The sequence below is a fragment of the Plutella xylostella genome, chromosome 4 (genome assembly GCF_932276165.1).
Source record: "Plutella xylostella chromosome 4, ilPluXylo3.1, whole genome shotgun sequence".
Lineage (NCBI taxonomy): Eukaryota > Metazoa > Arthropoda > Insecta > Lepidoptera > Plutellidae > Plutella > Plutella xylostella.
The window spans coordinates 1,632,626-1,650,956 of record NC_063984.1 but is presented as its reverse complement, the minus strand read 5'-3'; the positions used below and the strand labels follow the sequence as shown (position 1 = coordinate 1,650,956).

General features: G+C 42.8%; 1 protein-coding gene across 2 annotated transcripts in view; it reads left to right on the top strand.

Annotated features, from left to right (window-relative positions):
• LOC119694535 (reticulon-4 receptor-like) overlaps positions 1–16,514 on the top strand; it is a 147,286-nt gene extending 130,772 nt beyond the window's left edge. Inside the window, exons 5-7 of one of the 2 annotated variants that reach the window (XM_048630225.1) lie at positions 8,211–8,270; positions 12,335–13,792; positions 13,865–16,514. In XM_048630225.1, coding sequence (XP_048486182.1) covers positions 8,211–8,270; positions 12,335–13,792; positions 13,865–14,323 — 1,977 coding nt within the window. In that variant the 3' untranslated portion in view covers positions 14,324–16,514. Of the gene's footprint in view, positions 1–8,210; positions 8,271–12,334 lie in introns of both variants that reach the window. The other variant, XM_048630223.1, reaches the window with a different exon arrangement.
• Positions 16,515–18,331: the final 1,817 nt, after the last annotated feature.

The window sequence follows — 18,331 nt, the reverse complement described above, 5'->3', positions numbered from 1 at the left end:
GTTCGCTACTTCTGTGCTTCATAAAGACGTGCTTGCTCGTGGCTCGGCTGGTCCAGGCCGCAGTGTGGTAGCCACCAGGCACGTGCGCTCGCGACTCGCAGCGACACGTAATGAATGCAGCCTGCACTCCCGACATGAGCATGTACTATCAAATGCATGAATTATTAACTCGCTTAAGAGATAAAATGCTAATTCCCGCCGCATACATATTTATTTTTGGCTAAATTAAAGGCCTGATATCGCAGGCTCGAGATGGAGGCAAATTTGATTAGCATAAGTAGTTTATTTACGTCGGAATGAAATACTCGGTCGTACTTAATATTTTTGTATTTTTTGTCTAGAATTCCAATTTTTTTCGTTGCATAAACACGAGATAAAAGTTTGACGTGCGTATGTATCTGCGTAGACCCTTTGTTTCCCTCACTAGCTTCATTAAAATCGGTTTAGCCATGCAAAAGGTATGTGCTGTTATTTTGTCATGTCACACACAATTACAAAATAACAACGTACACTTATGCACTTACATACGCAAAACAACCAATTACTTTAAGAACATAAGAAAAAGAACAAAGAAAACAAAAGTAAGCAGTAAGCGTAAGTTCATCCCGAATTACTTGAGAAATAAATCAGGAAAAGCTACATTAATATTTCCCTTTAGCGACACCCGTCTCCTTTCCTCACAGGGAAAATAAAGAGAGAGGTGATTTCTAAATTCTCACACACATACATTAGGAAAATAGAAACGTTATTTGGCGCAATGTTACTTCATGTAGGTACCTACTTTCTACGGAAGCTCAGAGGAATCGGAAATAAAAAGCTAGAAAATTTATATGTCCCGATACGATTCAAAGTCAAAAGTTTTTATTCATCGTATGTATATATAAAAAAAAGTTAAATCATAATTATTTAATACAAAATAATACCTTTACCATCTCTTCTGACAATATATTATAGCTTAGTATTTATTTTTCTATGAAAGTATGAATATTCTTAATTTCTTTATAATGGTATGTGGGTACGACATTACATAGGATAATCAGGGGTTGGTACATGTAACTGTAAATTTTTGTGTAAGCAAATGTACTGATCATCTATTCGGTCAGGCTACTCCCTTCACCACGCAACAACAACCCAACATAAAATACCTTCCTACCGCAAAGAACGGTAAGCAGAATAACCATTTTTATCCTACGGAGCCTTAAAATGAGGTTATAAATAACTTCACCCCGTACTCCTTTCGTGAAAGTGAGCTATTCTCCAAAATTAACAATCTTCCACAACTCGGGCTATAAAAGTTCAGATTATATTCTCGCAACTGATTTCCCAGTGGCCAGCACTTTTAAAAATAAAACCTAAACAATAATAAAAAACGTACACCAACAGTTGTGATGTGAGGAATGGGTGAAGCTTTTTGACATTTGATTTTCTGCATGAAACTACTGAATATTTTTCAGTGGATTTAAGGTAAGCGTCCACGTTTCGACATCGTACTCAACGGAGGCATGGCACTCATTATTCTTTGTATATAAATTCACACAAGTGCGTCCACTACATCTGTACCTATTGCCGACGCCATTCCTCCATAGGTACTTTTATGAAAATCCGTTTGGTCCGATACTTACGATACTTACCGATAGGTGGACGCTTACCTTTAGGTTCCATTTATATTCATATGGTTTGGCAGCTTTTCTATCGATAACACTTCACTTCACTTATGAATAATAAATCCATTAGGTTAATATCTCTTTGTAGCTTTCGTCAGTGGCTGGCTTTACCCTCTCTCAGTGATAGCTACAACACTGTGTTAAGAACTGAATGTGGACCAGGATATCTTATAGAACTGGAGATTATCTACATATTTGCATATTTCAGTCACGGTTCGGCAGTACAGCAAGCTTAGATTAAATATATATGAACTAGTTGGTGTGTCACATACAAAAACAGAACAAAAAACTGTCCTCATTTTGTTTACTGTCTTAAATACGCGTTATAAATAAATAAATAATCATTTATTTCAGGTCACCATTTGTTACATTAAAATTATAATCACAAAATAAACCCATATGTAAATACAATAAAAGTACAATATAGTAAGTTATAAGTTAACCAGTGAGTTAAGTTACCAATGAATAACGTCACAAATCTTCTAACCGAAGTAATTCAAAATAAGAGCTCAATGGCAGAAGTAGAGTATTATTTGTCAAGATGTACGTATCTTTAGCACTTATACTCCATCGAGTTTTTATTAAAATATCGTTGACAGTAAGGCCTGGGTCTCCTATTTTATGCTATATGCGGCGTCCGACTTTGACGTAAACGTTTTGATCAACGTCCTATGGCCTACCTACGGCGTCTAAGCGCCAACGTCGGCGTGTGAGGGAGACCGCATCAGTACATTTCTATAGTGAGCATCGTGACGCGGCCTACGGCGTGACGCTGGACGAGACCTACGGCGTAAATAGGAGACCCGGGCCTAAGAAAGTAATAAAAATAGATATGGTTGCCGCAAACCCCCCTAAACCATACGTAGGCACTCATAATATACTTATACGTGTATCATTCGTTAGATTGATATATCAGAAGTGTGTTGAGTATCGGCAGCCATAGTTTGTATCAGAGCTACGCGCATTACTTTCAGTTAACCCTGTTTTCATGTAGAGTCAGCAAAAACATGCTGTATAAAAATATTTTTATGAAAAAAAAAACCGTTTATAACGGTCAATCCTAATATTCCTAATATTATAGTGTGTTATTTGACGACCGAATGGCGTAGTGGTTAGTGACCTGACTACTGAGCCGATGGTCCCGGGTTCGATTCCCGGCTGGGGCAGATATTTGTTTAAACACAGATATTTGTTCTCGGGTCTTGGATGTGCCCGTAAAATGGCAATAGGCCCGCCCCCTATTACATTGGGACTAACATAACACTCTGGCGAAAAGTGGGTGCAGCAATGCACCTCTGCCTACCCCGCAAGGGAGTACATTAGTACAAGGCGTGAGTGCGTGTTTTTTTTTTTTTTTTTTTATAGTGTCCGTCATTTTACATAAGTAGGTACGTATTTTGATAATAACTTAAGGAGGTATGTTATATTTTAAGTACTTTAGGATTTTTATAGAGAACATCCTTATCACGTTTAAGATTACATAGTTAAATTTCCTCTAATATCTACATAATTTGTATAAAATACTTGGGGTCGTTTTCTTCTAACGGTACGGGTAGGCATACATACCTCTCTGCCCCAAATTCTGTGACTGTTTGGCAACGGGTTGAAACGGGTTATCCATAAAATTCAATTGTTTGTTGCACTACATGCATTTTAATTTTGCAAATATTTTTGTCGTGCATCTGTTTTTTCTTACAGTAAGTTTTTTTTAAACATTACGTAGTATATCTACGTAATCTGCATTCTTATAATTTATATTATATCCTAAGTATCCATTATATTTACTTAGGTATAGCCATAGACTAATAAGTGTATTAGTCTATGGTATAGCTTATAGATGTTGCAGTACCTAAATATTCTAACCACAATTTTTAAGTTAGGTTTATTTTTCTACTTTCCGTACTATGAAAAAAATATTTCTTCACAACAGAAAGGATCGCGTGCGTGCGAATAAAAACATGTTATCGAAACTACAAAAAACGAAAAAAGGTTTTTTCATACACAGAATTCCTTTCAGATTAGCCGAACAGAGGTCCAAGGGTTCTTTATTAACGTGCGTCGTTCCACCAACTGGCACATTAATAAAGTACCTGAAGGTAGAACGCCTTTGCGACAAATAGGACCCAACTTCTAGGTACAGGTTTTCGTATATTACCTATATATTATCGGATAGGAGTACCGACAATGATACTTATGTATAATAATTCTACCAAATATGTAATATTGTTTAGGTATGAGTATGAGCCTAAATATCTGTAATAAAATATATTTTTATGTAGACACATGTAGCAATCAAGTTTCAAGTGAAAAAGCTTTCAAATCGAGCAAATGCAGACCTTATTTATTAAGTGTGATCGATACCTACCTATAGGCACAAGCTTCAGCAGTTGTGTCTTGTAAGTCGGAGTGGCATTTTAATTAATTTACCTACCTACGTCTTTCAGCGGAACACTGAAAGCGGCTTAATCCTCACGCGTATCCACAAACCCAAAGAGGAAACAAAACAGAGCCTTGATTTTAACAAGCGACGGGTCAAAAGGGCTCTGTAACAATCTCTTAGCGTCCCCCGCGGTCTCAGGGACCCAAGGGCTGCCACATTCTTACTCCAGCCTTTGAAGTGTCTTTAAACTTACACTTGGACAAAGGTGATGGCACAAGGGGGATAATTATTTCCTGTAGAACCTCACTCTTCAGCCCAGGATCGTTGAATTGATCAAAGGATCTCTAAACTTATTTTTCCAGAGCCACTCGCGCGGCCCTACAGATTTTGTATCAATTCTGCGAAACTTATTCAATGAAATGAGTAAAATATTCAGAATTTCTCCTCACTTCACCGTTAAGACTTAACACAAGCGTCAATCAAGACACCAGGAGTAACTGGCTTTTACATTACATTACACTTCCGCTCACTAAATCTAATTTATGAAAGCGAAGAATGGATGGCGGTTTCTGGGAACCTCACACCCGAATTGCCGACACAATTTACCGTTCTTTATTCAAAAAGATTCAAAATTCGAATGCCAAACGAATAAGTTGACCTCTCGATACTTCGGAAGCGCAGGACTGGTTGAACTCTGTGTCTTATTCAAGCACTCTCGGACCCTCAACTATTTCAAAATGAAATACCAAACTTAGGTCCACGCGAAGTTGGTTCTCTCCCCCAGCTAAATGCAAAGTAGTAAAGGCGAAAATAGCGTGTGTTGCGTGTGCATGTGACTGGCAGGTTTGCGACATTTAACAAGTTAGAGGTAGTAAGTTAGTTGGCATAATTGGTTTTGACGATTGATTTGAGCTGCACTCTTACAACGTTTTCGCCGTATAACGTCCTTAGAATAGTCAGAATCGTAGCCCATTCACACTTTTAGAAAGCACGGGCAATACCTAAGTTATTTATTTATTTTCATAATATGACTTGACAACCCTACAAGCTGTATATGAAATGGGCGTGTGAGTAATGAGAATGGAATCAATGGAATGAGTATCTTATTTGATTATGATAAACACTCATTGAAAATTAGCACTCACTATGAAATTCCTTATGTGTTACAATTCTGCATTGTATAAAGTTCACCTCGCCGAGTATTTCGTGCAGATATGGTACATATATTTACAAAACAACAGAAGGGAAAACACCGGAATAAACAATACCTATCGTAACAATTTTCCGGTAGCCAGTATAAAGCCGTCGGGCGTTTCACGAACAATTTAGTTCCAAGAAGGGTCACCGGTTCAGAGGGCGCTGTTCAACCCTACTCACCGAATCACCTTCACTTCTTACTACATCTACTTACTGAGGGTATTATGTATACCATGTGTATGTATAAGATGCCATGTAAATATCTAATTAGATCGTCCCATTTGGGTAGGTACCTAATGAGGCGGAATTCCCAGTCTTTACGTGCTCATACGTGAGCCGTAAGCAACTTCAGCGAGCAACATAATGTACAAGTTACAAGTTACAACATAACCCCATTATCTCGCGAGCATAATGTTGCTGAACTACGCAAGGCTGCGACGCTCCCGCGTGTTTCAGAACGAAAACAAAGAAGGTACCGTTTCCTAATCAGCACGCACAACTCCACACAACTACTCGCTGTTAAAAGCCTTTTGTTCTGAACAGAAAGCGTGTAACTCATAGAAATATATTGTAGCTCCGTAGTACGCCTCTCGCCGCGGGGGCTAAAACAACCTCCGCCCGTTAGCCACTCCGCGCCCGCGGCCCCATTAACCCGCCGTTAAAACTGCGCTAGTTTCCGCAACATCTTAACACTTTTTACATTGTTACTTAAACATGCAAATTAAGAACACTTGCACCGGAATAAACAAGCGGCAGCACACGAGAAATTAAATGCTTAATAAAATCTTGAGTGCAATAAAACACGCGGTGCAAACCCGCATCCGAAAGCAGTTAGCCCGCAGCGCTTCCGCCGAAATTGCATTTCATCGCGTCACAGAGCACAACTAGAGCAATGTGAACTTAAACTACGGTGAGAAAAACCGGTTTAGTGCCGCCGCCCGCCCCGCCGCCCGCCCAGCAGGCGCAGGCAATCTCGCCGGCTGCTTATCTTGGGGCGCTCGCGTGACGCGGTATATTTACGCCCGCGGCGCGCCCCTAATCCCCTATTTATTCCCGGAGATGTATCTGAAAATTAGGGATCACCTTCGAGCCGGGATCGTAGGGGGAGGACGCTCATTTTCGGGATTGCGGGATCCGCGCCGCAGTAAACGTCTTACGTTCACTGGAGGTATGCTTGTTTGCTGCTGTCACAGTGTTCATTATATTCCCGCCTCCTACGTATTGGAAGCAATAAAAATAAACCCAGCCCGACGATATAAATGGAAGAAACTCGGAGACGAATAATATTTTCATTCATATTTTAGTAGCGGCAAATATTTATTTGGGATCTCTCGAGATAACAATTCCGAAATTGATTTCGCGTGTCACTTGCAACCTTGTGCGAATAGTCTCCGTGCGTCAATACTGAATGGGACAGACATGCTCCAACATGCGGGGAACGAGCGGACCCTTTCTCGTATTCAGAGGTCAATGTTGAATTGTTCAGGCGAGGAGTCGTCGCTACGTGGCCGACCCGCCGGCAGATGTTTACCAAATACTTGAAAAAACGAGTTCAAGTCGAGAAGTGACTCGTCCCCTCCTCGGACCCTCGCGTGGCCGGAGCCCCTCGGGACTCCCTCCTGGACCGTATTTATCCGCCACCGATAGGGAATGTCTAAGAAAGGACATCACAAATAGCTACGTTACTCTTAAAATCGCCTGTAAAAAGCGCTCCATCGTCCCCCTTTCGGCCTTTGTTTGCAAAAGAAACTTCTTTTCTCCTCGGAAACAATGACACTACCCTTACAATACCCTAGCACTGTTGTTAAGCGAAACGAGCGTAATGAATATATTTCTTCGCAACTAGCCGAGTCATTATAGCTCAGCCGTTTTGTTTTGCATTTGCAAATACGTTCGTTTAATTCGGGGCCCTAGTGACGTAGCAAATTACTTTAAAGCGGAAATTTCGCGCGCTCACTGTCGTAATGACCGGCGCGCGTTGCCGCAAACAAACCAACAAACCGATGCCAACTAAAAGTTCCAAGTTTGAAACAACGCTTTACAATGGTCTCCGAACGACCGCCGAGTCCGTCGCCGTCGGACATAAATTAGAGCGATCTGCTGGAAGTGCTGTATAATGCCGCTGCTGTGCACACAGCGCCGGATAGCCACGCAGCTGAAACTGTAATGTACGACGAACACACTGCCGCCGTCGCCGCCGCCTACCTTGAGCGTGGTGCGAGGACGAGATAGGTATTCCTTCACACATTGTTGCTAGTTTTAGAGCGCCATTCCGTGGAATTATGTACGTACAAAGTATTTAAACGACTTCCGCGTCCTGCGTGTAATGAATGACTTCACACATTTCGCTGCACTCGTCTTGAGCCGTCGCCTGTAGGAACCAGACGAATAACAGATTTATGGAGCGGCAATTTAGCCTCAGTTCATATTGCGGCAAATTAGCCTGAGCTATCATCAGCTGCGTCAAAGTGGTCGGAAGCGTTTTTCTGGCTGCAATTTACCCTTTCCGAGCGCAGGCTGGATTAAATTGCGATCAAATTAATAGTCCGGTGAAAGTCCGAGTTCAAAGAGGACTAATACGCACTCGCGTACTCTAATTTCTTAACTTTCCCGGCATAATGCGCGCTTTAATAGTTCCGATGAAAAGCGATTACTTGAACCAATAGCGTAATGGCGGCTAATGCGACGACATGTGCGGCGGCTCGCACCGGCCGCCATTACAGGGACAGCAGACTGTTTATATTTCCTTCCTTGCCTGAAACGCTTGCACATGGAAGGTGCCCCACTGTGTTTATTCCTCATACATCCACCCAATACTTAGTGTCCTTTATAACTATGTCCACAAGACAAGAATTATGGCCAGTATTGACAAGTCAAACGCTACAATTTTCCTGATTGGAATGACTGGGTGCAGTCGGTAATCGGTCGTGAGTCGTAATATTTATCATGTGTTTGTGTCTTGTCCGCAGTTGGCGTGGCTGCGGCGCGGGCGCTGCGTCGCTTCTTTCTTCACCTGCAGTATGTTCATGGTAAGTTCACTGACCTCCATTCAGTTTAATTCAAATGCGAAAAAGCAGCTTAGTTTTAATCGAACGACTTAGTGTGCTTTGTAGCGGAACTAGGCGAGCCCCGTGATATACCGGCGAGCCACAATATCTCGCTGCATCAGCCGTAAATCGCGATGTAAATCTTGATTACGGCGGAGCTGCGCGCGAAATCGCCGAAAATTATGTACTTTCCGTGTAATTTGTCGCACCAACACGATTAAATTAAATCTGTATTCCAGCGCATATTAAATTATACGAGACTTTGGGACAAAACGCGCGAATAACAATTAACAGTGTTGGAATTCTCGATTAAACGCATCGAGCATTGATCGGTCAAATGCGTTTCGATTCCCACACCGAGTAATTCGACGAACTCATTACCACTACTGTTGTTTGAGCGACAAATTAAGCTCATATTCGGAGCGCTGCATCGCTCTGCCAGCCAACGCTGACACCGTCCTTGACTTAGGTGCAGGCGCGGTGGGACTTCGCGAGAGACCAATACGGACTGGTCAGGTGCAATAAGGATTATCGCTAAAGCAAACACAAATTCGCGCTCTCGGCGCATCTCTAATTGTGCGTAAATTCGATGATTGTTTGCGTCCATATTCCGGGGTCCGCTCAATTTATCCCGCGGTGCATGTGCGTCGCCCGCGCTTCCGCTCCCACGTGCCACCGCCGCCATTACCGCATCCGAGACGATTGCTACAACATCGAACACATGTCGGCGTTCCAAAATCAAATTTTCATACATACATGATAATAATATTATCCTAAGCCACTTCCGTGGAAGTGCATCGATCCATTCCTGGTATTTAGGGCGTGCATATTAATAATGCTTTTTGAGCTTGTGCATATTCCATGCAAGAACCAACAGCTGCATTGGCTGCCGCTACACGTGGTAGTTTGGTTAATATTTTCACCTGGCAACACAGCCATCTTGCAACAGAGGAGCTTCAACGAGCACCGACAACGTTTTAACCAAATTAAAAACTTTTGCAGTCATTTTGGAATGAGTCTGCATTTTAAACATACCTACGAAGATTTAATCTACTTTGATTATAATTCAGCTTCGGCAGTCGAGTTTTTCGTATCTTCTCCGCCGCCGTCGCTCGCCGCATTTTTAATAAGGTCCCCTGGAATTTGCGTGATAATTTGAATAAAGGGTGTCAACACTGGTTACTCCACTCGGGGATCTTCCCGTCCTTACCTTTATTAATTACTTCCCTCCATTAATTACTTATCTGTTGATTCTTTAAACGATTCTGTTCATTTCTCGAGATTGCTGTAATGATAGGGTTAAAAATATTCTAATATTAGGTATACTTAAAAGTAGAGTGGCATCTCCAACTCCGTCCTATATCGGTTTCGTGGAAGATATCATATTTATATGTTACATAATAACCTTTATATGCAATGTTTATTCAAATTTAATCAAAAGATGGCGACAATAGGTGAAGAAGTCTAAAGATATTACTACAAGCTACAATGTTTGTGTCAGTATTACAACGCAAAGCTACGAAAATATATACCTACCTAGGTTTGCATTTACCTATTACCTACAGAGATCTACCCTTCTCCTACTCAACCATTTTTATTACTACTTTTTATACTTACAGTGAATATTTAAGAGTTTCCATCCGCAAAGGGCCGGTCGGACGTAGTGTTCACAATTATGTGATTAGCATAGCCCCCCGCCCCCCGCCCCCCGCCGCCGCCGACCCCGGGTTTTTGCCAATTTCCATTCGTTTCGTCTGTCATGTTAAATACTTGGGGTCGTACTTTTTCTGGCGGCCCTTCCGGTTTTCCCAAGTCCATTGTCCATTCTCGGCATGTGAAATATCACCCATGTTGTTAGCTTTTCTTTTGAGAAAGAAAGAAAATACCTGCTTACATTTATTCCATACACAATAAAAACAACACACAAATAAGTTTCTTTTAAATGTAAAGAGTTGAAAAATGGACATGTATGTTGCAAAAAGATACAAGATACTTAAAAAAATTAAGTCTGAATAGCTGTTGTCTGTTATTGTTATTATGCAAACAATTCCCAACAATTTCCGTAACATACTCGTAACCTTCACCATCAAGCGAAAATCATCCACTGCTGGACACCTTTTTAAAGTCTTTTCCAACAGGTACCACAAAACTTGTTGTTACTCATAGGTACAAAATAGTCTTGTTTTATTATTCATTCGTTTGTAATATTTCCAGAACCATTCCAACCAACAACAGCTCTAGCGGACAAAATCTAAAAGCATCTAAAAGGCACGCTTTGCAAACCACTTTGTTCGTAGCCACTACATTGTACTATTGACATACAATCCGCAACTTTAGCTGCGCCGTTCCGCATTCCTCACGCTCCGCTCGTAAAAACGCTACAAAGTTGCGGTCCGTGGCAGTTGCAGCCGTCAAATCGACAAATGAGCGATTTCCCTCCACTTTGCAGTTTTATTTCGTCACTTTATTCCTCACATGACCGCTCGATGGTCGATGTTGCATGTAGTTTAAATTGCATCGGGCATTCTTTGTTTTGGCCGTAAAGTTACAAGCTTGCCTGATTTTTGTGACTGGTATGAGTTAGGCGAATTAGGTAACTTTATTGTTAATAAGAAGCTATGAACACTTTGAGTAGCTTAAGCTACAACAACTTGGCTGCCCTGAAGAATTAATTTTATGAACGGCGACGTTATCGCGCTTATTTCAAGATGTTAAATTTTATTAGTATTCTAAAAGTGCTTGTGTAGAACTACCGCTCTATGTTGTCTGTACTGTAGTGCGGTTTACGTTCGCCGTATTGGCAGAGTTAATGTACCGCATTTAATAATAGCTCAAATTTTCGTATGCATTTCAGTATTTTGTGCAGGGAAACTGGACTATCACGTTTTATGATTTATGAAGGCATCAGCTTATAATATGAAAAGCAAGATTGACCAATGAACCGGAACAACAACAAAACATTCGGCGCCATAACGCTCTATTCTCATAGCGCTAAGGAATTACCGGCCAACGTTCATAAATACGTTCAAAATTGTTCGTTCACATGTCGAAAACTGGCCGGTTTATTGGATTTTAACGGAAATTTCGGGCCGCCCCGATGCAAAACGAGCAATAACACGGGCCGAGTCATCTGCCGTGTTTGCGAATAGCCCCCTATCGAATTTTGATTTGGCGCCGATCAGACCTGTATAAATGGGACTATTGGACCGGCCATTGCAATGTGCGCCGCCGGATGTATCGGGCCGCCGTCAGCGCTGGCAGTACGGTTCCCGACGATCTTTCCATACCCATAGCGTCAGAAAGGAAACATTGAATAAATGCGCTTCAACTTATTAGAAGAACCATTTTAAGTTGCAGAATAAGACAAAATTCAATCAGAGAACGAAACATTGCATACTAAAAGAAAGTTGGGATTAATATAATTGGCTCTCAGACAGCAGCGGGACTGTTGATTCTGTAGTCAGCACTTCTGTTTCAGTGTAACAGAGTTAAATCCATTTAATTCCTGAGACGAATCTCGTAGTTCCATTCCTTCTGCCTGCTAATTGTTGCAAAGAGGAAACATAATAAAAGTGCTAGCCTTTGAAGCCGAGCGCGCCTCGCCGAGCACATTTTAATAAATTAAAACTGCGCAAAATTCTCTCTCCAATATCAATCTCCCTTCTTCCTTACCGCTTGTCTTACACTTCGCAGCCAGATTTCATTTGCATAATACGAGCATCTACCGATATCAATTTATTTGCTGCCTTTTCAGCGCCGAATTGAGCAGTCGTGTGTGTTCAGGAACGAATTGATCTCACGGTTAAAACATCCAAACGTAAAGTAGCTAAAAGTTGGGCGGACTCTTTTCAAATAGTTCGCGAATGGAATCTGCCCCGCATCTTGCATCGAACAAAAACTCCTATTCAGAGCTATCCAAGTTTTACAGTATTGCCTCGGTTAAAGGTAGAGAGATCTTAGATATCAAGAAGCTTATGGGTTGCATTTACTCGTTACCAAAGTGGGGTTAAAAGCTTTTCTAAACGTATTTTATTTGTATATTCCAGGTGGTGCTGCTGTCGATCGAGCTGCTGGCGTGGCGCAGCGGCGCGGCGGCGCTGGCCAACTGCCCCGGCGGCTGCAGCTGCAACGACGACACGCTGGTCGTGGTCTGCGAGGAGAGCCGCCTGGACGTGCTGCCCATCGCGCTCAACCCCTCCATCCAGCGCCTCATCATCCGCAACAACAAGATCAAGACCATCGACAGCTCCATGCAGTTCTACGCGGAGCTGCAGCACCTCGACCTCTCCCAGAACCACCTCGTCAACATCCCCAGCCGCAGCTTCGACAACCAGCGCAAGCTGCAGGAGCTGCACCTCAACCACAACAAGCTGTCGTCCGTCGCCAACTCCACGTTCCAGGGCCTCAACTCGCTCACGGTGCTCAACCTGAAGCGGAACTTCCTCGAGGAGCTGAACGACGGCGTGTTCACGACGCTGCCGCGGCTGGAGGAGCTCAACCTGGGCCAGAACCGCATCTCGCGCCTGGAGCCGCGCGCCTTCGCCGGGCTGGCGGCGCTGCGCATCCTGTACCTGGACGACAACCTGCTGAGCGCCGTGCCCACGCCGGCCTTCAGCCTGCTGGGCAGCCTGGCCGAGCTGCACGTGGGCCTCAACGCCTTCTCGCACCTCCCCGACGACGCCTTCGCCGGCCTCAACCGCCTCGCCGTGCTCGACCTGAACGGGGCCGGCCTCTTCAACATCAGCGACAATGCCTTCCGTGGTCTTCCCGGACTGAGGAGCCTCAACCTCTTCGGAAACAGATTGAGCGTTGTGCCCACTCAGCAGTTAGCCGGCCTTACGAGATTAGAGGAACTTTATATAGGTCAGAATGACTTCTTGGCGCTCGAAAGCCACTCCTTCAAGGGGCTCAAAAACTTGAAGCTGCTGGACATTTCGGGCGCGACGCAGCTTGAGCGGATCGAGAAGGGCGTGTTCGAGGACAATATCAACTTGGAGACACTCGTGCTCGCCAACAACAAAAAGTTGTCTGTGATCGAGGATGGCTCGCTGATCGGGCTGCCCAAGCTCAAGCACGTGACTCTGAGAGATAACGCTATCACGACTCTGACCGAGGCCATATTCGTGGGGAAAGAGCTGAAGCAGCTGGACCTGAGCGACAACCCGCTGTTCTGCGACTGCGCGGTGCTGTGGCTGCGCGAGCTGCTGGCGGCGCGCGGCAACCTCACGGCCGTGACGTGCGCCGCGCCCGAGCCGCTGCGGGACCGGCCCCTGCGCGCGCTGTCGGCCGACGAGCTGGGCTGCGTGCTGCACGACTCGCGCCAGCAGACCATCATCTGCGTGGTGGTGGCGGCCAGCGGCGCCGCCGTCGCCACGCTCGTGCTCATCCTCTACCGCTACCGCAAGAACATGCAGGAGAAGCTCAAGGACTACAAGTGGAACAAGCGCTCCATGGGCAAGGACCTCGAGTACCACAAGCCCATCTCCACGGAGGAGGACTGCATCGTACGCGGCATCCACCCCGCGCAGTACCCCGCGCCGCCGCCGCTCCGGCCCGTGCCCGTCACGGAGCTGTAGCTAGAGCTTTACGCCTCCCCGAGCGTGTTCTTCATGTCCGGCGGCGGGCAGGGCTCGCGGCGGGCGCGGGGGGGCGGCGCGGGGGGCGCGGCGGGGGGCACGCTGCCCGCCAGCGGGTTCACGTACATCGGCGGCGACACTCGGCCGCCGACGCTCAACAACGGCGCGCCGGCGCACCACCTCAACAACGGCTCGCTGCGGTCGCTGCCCGACAAGAAGAAGAACCGCGCCAACGGGCTCGTGTGCCACCCGGACAACTTCCAGCGCAACCTGGACCCGCGCTACTCGCGCAAGCAGGAGAACGGGTACGCGGGGGGGCGCGGGGGGCGCGGGGGCGGTGGGGGCGGCGCGGGGGGCGGGGGCTACGCCGAGCCCGAGTACTGCGTGATCCCGGAGAGCTACGCGCGGCGCGACGACTGCCCGCGCTCGTGCTCGCACGCCAACACCTTCAACTGTTGAGTGTGCGTGAACTGAACTATCTCTATCGTTTGTGATCTTGAAATTCTAGCAATAAATCTTCATTCCATTAAGTTTCGTGCGGACATGGACGTAGTGCTCTAGCGCGAAGTGTCGGCGCACGCTCGCGGGGACTATCCTGCATCGTATTCGATTTAAAAGAGTACCTTATTTGTAAATTATAAATTTAAGTAGTGATCTATTTTTCAATAAGATTTCGGGGAGACGCTGAAAGTTAGACTTTCATGCGAGGAGCTCGTACAATGTACAGACTAGTCGCGGTAAGTGATCGCGGGCCGGCGCGGCACGATACGACACGACACGACACGACGCCGGCACGACGCGGCCGCGGCCCGCGATGTGTATGATTAACTTTACGAAAAATGTGATTTGTATTATTTCTACCAGTGCGGCGGAATTATATTTTATTTTGTAAAAAACCATTCCATGTGCAGTCTTTTTAATATTACCTTGTATGTATTTATTTGGATTTTGATTGATACGTGTGCGTAAAAGATAAGACACCAATATGATAAAGAATATTATTAGGAATAACGGTTGTAAATACATTTATACTATATTGAAGATATTTATAAAATTTAATACGATCTTGTCCTTCTTAATCTTATCGTGAGATTGTTTCGGGTTTAAGATATTGTATATTATTTTGTCATACGACTGAGGTACCTATCCTATACGATTGATACGTGGTCTACTGTCACTGTCACCCACTTATACACTCTCGTAGGAGCAACCGCACCAAACATTTTCATAATTCACTGGAAACATTTCAGAAGTTTGTAATTACTGATTCAATCATGTTCGTAGAGTATAATGGGTAGAAGGACGGTTTCATTGTCAGTTCGTATTTTGAAACTGTTATCTCAACAAACAACCTGTGAAGGCTTTTCATTCATTGGAAAATCGAATTTTTCTGTTCTTTATCATAACTTTATCATAGGTATAGGTACATAGTTAACACAAATAAAGCATGTGAGAGTGTAGTTGTGGTCAATAAACGGAATATTACTATATTTTTTCTTTCCGGAAAAATATAAGTACCTACGTATTTTTTGCCTTATGAGGTTTTGTTGCCTTTTAACCATTTATCCTTCTATCCATTATTTCTATGAACATATCACTTACTTAGGTACTTACTACATTTTCTTGTTACCCTTTTATAAAACTGTAACAATTTGTTATTTTTGTTTTGAAATACCTGTAATCTACTTATTAGTAAGCCTATATTTCTTATGAAGGTATATCCCTATTTCATGTAAATATGGAGAAATTAAAGACTAAGATATATTTAGGGTCTAATGAACTAACGAACGACAAAATTATTATCAATTTTGGTTTTGTTTTTAAAAATACTACAGTACTAAAGTAAAGTATTAGTAACTACTTTTATAATACCTAGATGATGTCTTCTTCAGTAAAAGAATGGTCTTCTTAAACTAAAGTTTTAATGTAAATTGTATAAAATAGGTTTATTTTATTTATATGTGGTATGTTTATGAGTCGCTAAGCTTTTTACTGTAGGAGACTCATTCAAGGATCTATGATTTGTAATTTAGTTTTTCTCAGGACACTTCACCTGTAATTTAACAGCTCTTATATACCTAATAAAACGAGGTTCAGGCTAGCAATAAAATAGTGACTTCTATCGGTGCGTAAATAAGTGTGGTGTGGCAAGACAAAACTCATGAGTACTTACTGCAATTTATATTGGGAGTCTAAACCTCGCTTAAGGCTCAATATGCACTTTCATCGTATTCGTAATTAAAAGCATAGGTTTTTCTACATCGGATGAACCCTGTATTTAATTCCTTGGGCTATTTCATCGTCCCTGCTATGCTCAAACGGCAAACCCGAGGAGGGGACTAAATAATCGGGTTCCTCCTTAGGGTAACAATGTACTATTTTTCTAACCTGTAGTAAATTACCCATACTTATACTAATTTTTAAAAGCAAAACCAAATTTCAAGTTGGTTCAATCGTTCAATCAGACCCAAAGACGTCACGTATTGAACCAGTGTCGCGGCGTTGTCTAAAGTATACAAAAATGATGATACATATGAAAAAATGTGATTAGCGTAACACAAAACATTGTAATAGCTCATGATCGTTTCTGTACTTTATTGTAGTTATTACCTACATACAAACTCGATAAATATAACATACCTCAAACTTACTCATTGGTTTTATTTCTCTAGTTTTACCTGATATTGCTACTTCCCCACCGCAGATCAATGTACCAGACATAACTACTGAGTACTTAATTTTAGGGTACAATTTAAATCATCACCAAAAAAAATAATTGTACGCTAATACATTGCACCAAAAAAAATAATTAAAACCAAATTAATTAAATCAACTCCAAAATCGAAACCCCAAAAAAAAAACGTTTACGTTCCAAAATAAATAAACACGCCTCCAAATAATTGCAAGTTTACAATAGAAAATCTTTTTCGTCGCCAAAACGGATAAACCATCACCAAATTATGCTATACCTACTAAAATATAAACATTGACACCAAAACTAAGTGTTCAATTTTTTTTTATATCACCAAATTATCCTACCCAAAAACAATATAAAATATAGTATAAAGGTAATCGATTTACCCGTTAATTTTAATATATAGGCATTTGCGGCTTTAAGAGTGGTGCGGCATGAATTTTGAATTTGCGCGATGCTTGTGGACGCAATGTTGATGTCTAGTACATCGACCTCAATACATCGCGGCAAATTCACCCCTTCTGGACAAGGTCAAATTTGAGCGGCGCCATCCCCCCGCGCCCGCATACTCATATACATACATTTACCTATCATCATCATGATCATCAGCCAATAATCATCCACTGCTGGACATAGGCCTCTCCCAAGGAGCGCCACAACACTCGGTCCTCGGCCTTCCTCATCCAACCACAACCCGCCTAAGGTCGTCAGTCCAGCGGGCAGGAGGGCGTCCCACGCTGCGTTTGCCTGTTCGAGGTCTCCACTCGAGAACTCGTCTACCCCAACAGTTATCGGTTCTTCGGCAGATATGACCAGCCCACTGCCATTTCAGCTTGCATATTTTGACAGCTATGTCAATAACCTTAGTCCTCTGACAGATAACCTCATTTCTGATACGATCCATCAGAGAAACCCCAAGCACCAAGCACTTAACTATAATAAATTGTATTTCAATTCCTTATTTCTATAGAATTTATTGGCACATGGCAAAATTTAAACCCTCGGCCACACGAATGGGAGTCGAGATGGCGTAACGGATAGATTTTACTAGGCACATACTAATGATTTAATTAATTCATAAAGCAATTTAACAAGTGACTTTGTTTTGGGATAAGCTATTTATTATTTGGTATAAACTTAATTTTTAATATTTACTTTTACTTTTTTTGGTTAGAAAGGATTATTAAAATGATACTGATAAAAGAATATATTGGTTACATCTATATAGCGATGATATACTTTATTTGGTTTGAAATAAATTTTAATGGTGTCAATATAGTTTTACAGTATGCAGTAAAAAATAATTTGGTTCATTTCAAAAATATTTTGGGAAGCATGATTTGGTGATGATTTATCCGTTTTGGCGGAGATTTCGAATTTATTGGCGGCAGTATCATATAATTTCTGGTGGAGGTTTAAATACAAGCCTTAATTTTAGTTATGGCAGGGTCTAAAATCGATAAGTTCCAACGCCATTCTTATCTTTTCACCCTATTGCAGTTATATCTTAGTTCAACCGAGCACCTATCTCAGAAGTTGAAACATGCAGTCTTAAAACCAGAATTCTCACACTAGGATGGCTGAGCTCTAACTTAAGATCTACTTAGGTGTAAAGATTCCCTCCTAGAATATAATACCGACCGAATACATATATGTACCATTGTTACACCTACCGACTAGAGTGGCGAGACAGTAGCGGATCAGCCCAGCATATTGTGTCACCATTCTACTCGGTAGGTGTAATCAGGGTTGTTTTAGATGAAACTATTCAG